The 3,659-nt window shown below is 54.8% G+C and overlaps 1 protein-coding gene across 1 annotated transcript in view; it reads right to left on the reverse strand.

Annotated features, from left to right (window-relative positions):
* EMH_0030140 (uncharacterized protein) overlaps positions 1 to 3,659 on the reverse strand; it is a gene marked incomplete at both ends in the record, with an annotated part of 5,084 nt that overhangs the window by 103 nt on the left and 1,322 nt on the right. The window contains 8 exon segments of the mRNA XM_013494382.1: positions 1 to 188; positions 590 to 698; positions 1,038 to 1,204; positions 1,472 to 1,894; positions 2,203 to 2,294; positions 2,378 to 2,843; positions 3,188 to 3,400; positions 3,404 to 3,498. Coding sequence (XP_013349836.1) covers positions 1 to 188; positions 590 to 698; positions 1,038 to 1,204; positions 1,472 to 1,894; positions 2,203 to 2,294; positions 2,378 to 2,843; positions 3,188 to 3,400; positions 3,404 to 3,498 — 1,753 coding nt within the window.

The raw sequence follows: 3,659 nt of genomic DNA on the forward strand, positions 1-3,659 counted from the left end.
CTGCGTCCCGCTGTCTCTATGTACTCACGGCTCAGAGGCTCGAAGGACTGCGAAGGCGGCGGAGGAGCGTAGTCTTCAGCGGGCTGTACAGACTGCAGTGCAGAGAAGAAAAGCCCCAAATTACGCTTCACCGTGCTGCTGGGGCAGCCGGGATCAGAGAGAGACCGGTCGAGCTCGTTCCCCAGAGACTGTAGGCATGCACAGCCACATAGCATGCATGCATGCATGCATGCAGGTATGCATGCATACGCAGACAGAGATCACGCATGCACACATGCACAACAATTCACCAAGCATGCATGTGAAGTTATACACCAAATATACATGCGTAGCCCAGCGAAACAGCCCCAAACATTTCGCCTGAACGCATGCATACAGGGCACGCGGCTGTCCCCCAAGCCCCGCCTAGCAGCCAGAGATGAGCGTGGCCACGGAACGTCTGCTTCGAGAGACAGAGGCCGAGCCGAGAGAAAGAGAAAAAGGCGGAGACAGAAGAAGCAGAAGGAGAATGGCAGAAAGGAGACAGTGCAACGAAAGAAAAGAAAGAGAAATACAGAAAAAGAAGTTAATGTTATAAAGCTCCACTTACTTGTAGAAGCTGCGCAAAGAGCACGCGAATACGAGGAGCGTCCAAGCAGGAGATGACGTACCCCGCTGTGTGCACCAGGGAGGAGCTGTTGTCTAGACTCAGTCCCGGCCTGAAGAGACCCACAGCCCCAGTGTATACTGAGCCAGGAGAAATATATAAACCAAGAGAAATATATATCTGCACTCAAGCTCTCAACAAACTCTATCGGTCACGGCGAGGTGGGCCCAGCCTGCGAGCTATTTATCTAGCTAGCTGGCTAGCTAGCCAGCTAGCTAGGTAGCTAGAGCTCATACACTGCCTATCTTTACTTAGTTAGTTAGCTAGCTAGCTAGAGGCGGAGCACTTGTGATACAGGAAAAAGTGCACAAGTAGTAGTGACTGTGTGTGTGTGGCTAGCTTGGCTAGCTTGGCTAGCTGAGAGGCACAGAAGCAGCGGGGTTGCACGTACCTAGAGAATGCGTCTATGAGGGCATGCAGAAGCGCATGCACATCCTCTTCCCTTCCTGGCGATGGGATGAAGCTCGCTGCTGCAGCAACAAGCGAAGAAAGGCCCTCCACCAGCAACGCCTCAGTAGACAGACGTATTAGAGCAGCATTCGAGTCCTTTGCCGCCTCCTACCCAAACACGCAGCAGCACAGACAGCACAGCAATGAGAAAGAGATAACACCACGAGAGAGAGAGAGAGGGAGATATGCCCCCCCTCCCCGGATTCCCCTACACTTGCACTGCAGTCTGGGCCTGCTGCTATGCACCCCCAAGCCACTGCAGCAGGGGGGGGGCTCGGCCGCCTGCGACGCTGCCCCGTGCCCACGGCAGAAAGGACCGGAGCTGCTGGCGGGTATGAAGGAGACAGTCTCTGAAGAGAGGGGAGACAGACGCACCGGGAGCGAAGCAACGAACTGCAGCGCACGAGTGACGAGGAGAGAGAAGAGAGGAGCAAACAACTCCTGATGCTGCGGCAGTACACGGCCAGCAAGCCAAGAGATAGCTCGAGCTGCTGCTGCATGCAAGAAGAGTTGCAGGGCTCCCTGTTCTGTGATCTCTACAGGGGACCCGGAGGAAGCTGCGGGCGGCGCTGAGAATGCCAGCTGCGGCAGCAGCGGCAGCAGCTGCAGCAGGAAGTCATTGCTTCGCGGGTCTGTGCTTGGGGCTGCTGTATTGACGCTGCTGCTGCTGTTGTTGCTGCTGTTGCTGTCTCCTTGTGTTCCCCCTGGGGGCACATTCAGTTGAATGCGGTTAGCAATCGCAGAGACAAAGTAAAGCCGCGCCTCTACCTCCAGCAGCGCTTCAGGGCGTGCAGCAGTCTGCAGCAAAGGAGACATACATACATACATATACATACATACATATACATACATATACATACATATACATATACATATACAAATACATATACATATACATATACATATACATATACATATACATATACATATACATACATACATACATACATACACTTGCAAGGCTGTGAAGGTGAAGCAGCAGCACGCGCAGCAGCAGCGTTGACTCAAACAAACAAAAGACAGAAGACGAGCACTACCCCCCCGCATGCATACGGGTACAGCCAGCCTGCATGCGATAGAAACTAAGCCAAGCCAGGTGAAGTTACCTCGGGGTCCTTCAGCAGCATGAGGAGCTGCGCAGCACACGCGCTGCAGGGGCGCTCTATATCAAGTAAGACAGCGGCCTCTGTGACAGTGGCTGCAACCTCACCCCTGAAATTCTGCCAGGCCTNTCTATATCAAGTAAGACAGCGGCCTCTGTGACAGTGGCTGCAACCTCACCCCTGAAATTCTGCCAGGCCTCAAACTCTAACTCCTCACGCAGCAGGGGCCCCACAGGGGGCCTCAGCTGCTGCACTGCTGCCTCGGCAAAGGGCTGAAACAGACGGGAGAGTACAGGCTCCCGCATTGCCAATGCATCCATGTTACGTTCATATCGTCGATTCACTTCTGCTAGAGCTTCTCCGGCATCTTTCCTGCATCCAGCAGCTTGTGCTGCAGCAGCAGCGCTGGTGAATCCGCCTGCTCCTGCTGCTGCTGCTGCAGCAGCAGCTGCAGCAGCAGCTGCTGCCGCTGCTGCTTCGTTGCGCAAGTGCTCCCGCCAGGCGCTGAGACGCCTCTCCTCCTCAACAAGGACAACAACGTGGTTAAGGAGATTGCGATAGAAAGCCACGCCAACTTCTTTTATTTCATAAGAGGGGTGCTGCAGAAGGGCTCGCGGCAGCTCACATATTGCTTCTATAGAAGGCTGCANCACCCGCTTGCCCCTCCTCCAGGGTCACCTCCTCATCCACCAACAGACGCGGTATCTGCACCTTCGCCAACTCAGTAAGACCCAATGCAAATACCTGAAGCCTCTCCAAGTCGAACGCAGCTATTCCTCGCGGTTGCTGCAGAGCAACACAGAACCCCAGAGGTGAGAGACTGTGGTTTAGCCAGTACATACAGCAACACACGCAGTAAGCCACAGTCAACTCCATCTGCTGTATCTGCAGGTGTTGTGGTTGCTGTTGTTTTAGTTATTGCTGCTGCTGCGGTAGTAGATTCACAGCAGCAGCGCTGCCTGCTGCTCATGCTGCTGCTTCCTCTTACTCCTCTTGCTGCAGCCAATGCTGCGGTACACCCGTCGCCGTAGGCCTTAACAATCGCAGCAATAAGAGAACGAGTGACAGCATCTTTGCTTTCTCTCCCTTCAGCTGTCTCAGCAGGAGAGTTGGGTTTTATGGGGCTCTCTGTGATGCCTGGCCCAGTTCCTGTCTTCGCAGCCGCTGCTGCTGCTGCTGCTGCTGCTGCTGCTGCTGCTGCTGNGCCACTACGCACTCTGTTGAGAGCTGCAGTGTCTCTACATCCTCGGCGATGATTCCACCCAACAGAGCAGAGAAAACCTTGCCCCCTGATAGGCGCTGGAGACACATAGATAACGCCTCCAACGCAACAGAGAGACCCCAGGGCCCTTGCTGCTGCTGCTGTTGTTGCTGCTGCTGCTGCCTGTGCTGGTTCGCTTGCTCCGCGTCAACCTGCTGCACCCAGCAGCAAGCCGCCGATAGCCAGGACTGCACTGTCC

Source organism: Eimeria mitis, genomic scaffold (assembly GCF_000499745.2).
Source record: "Eimeria mitis Houghton genomic scaffold, Emh_scaff1125, whole genome shotgun sequence".
Taxonomy (NCBI): Eukaryota; Apicomplexa; class Conoidasida; order Eucoccidiorida; family Eimeriidae; genus Eimeria; species Eimeria mitis.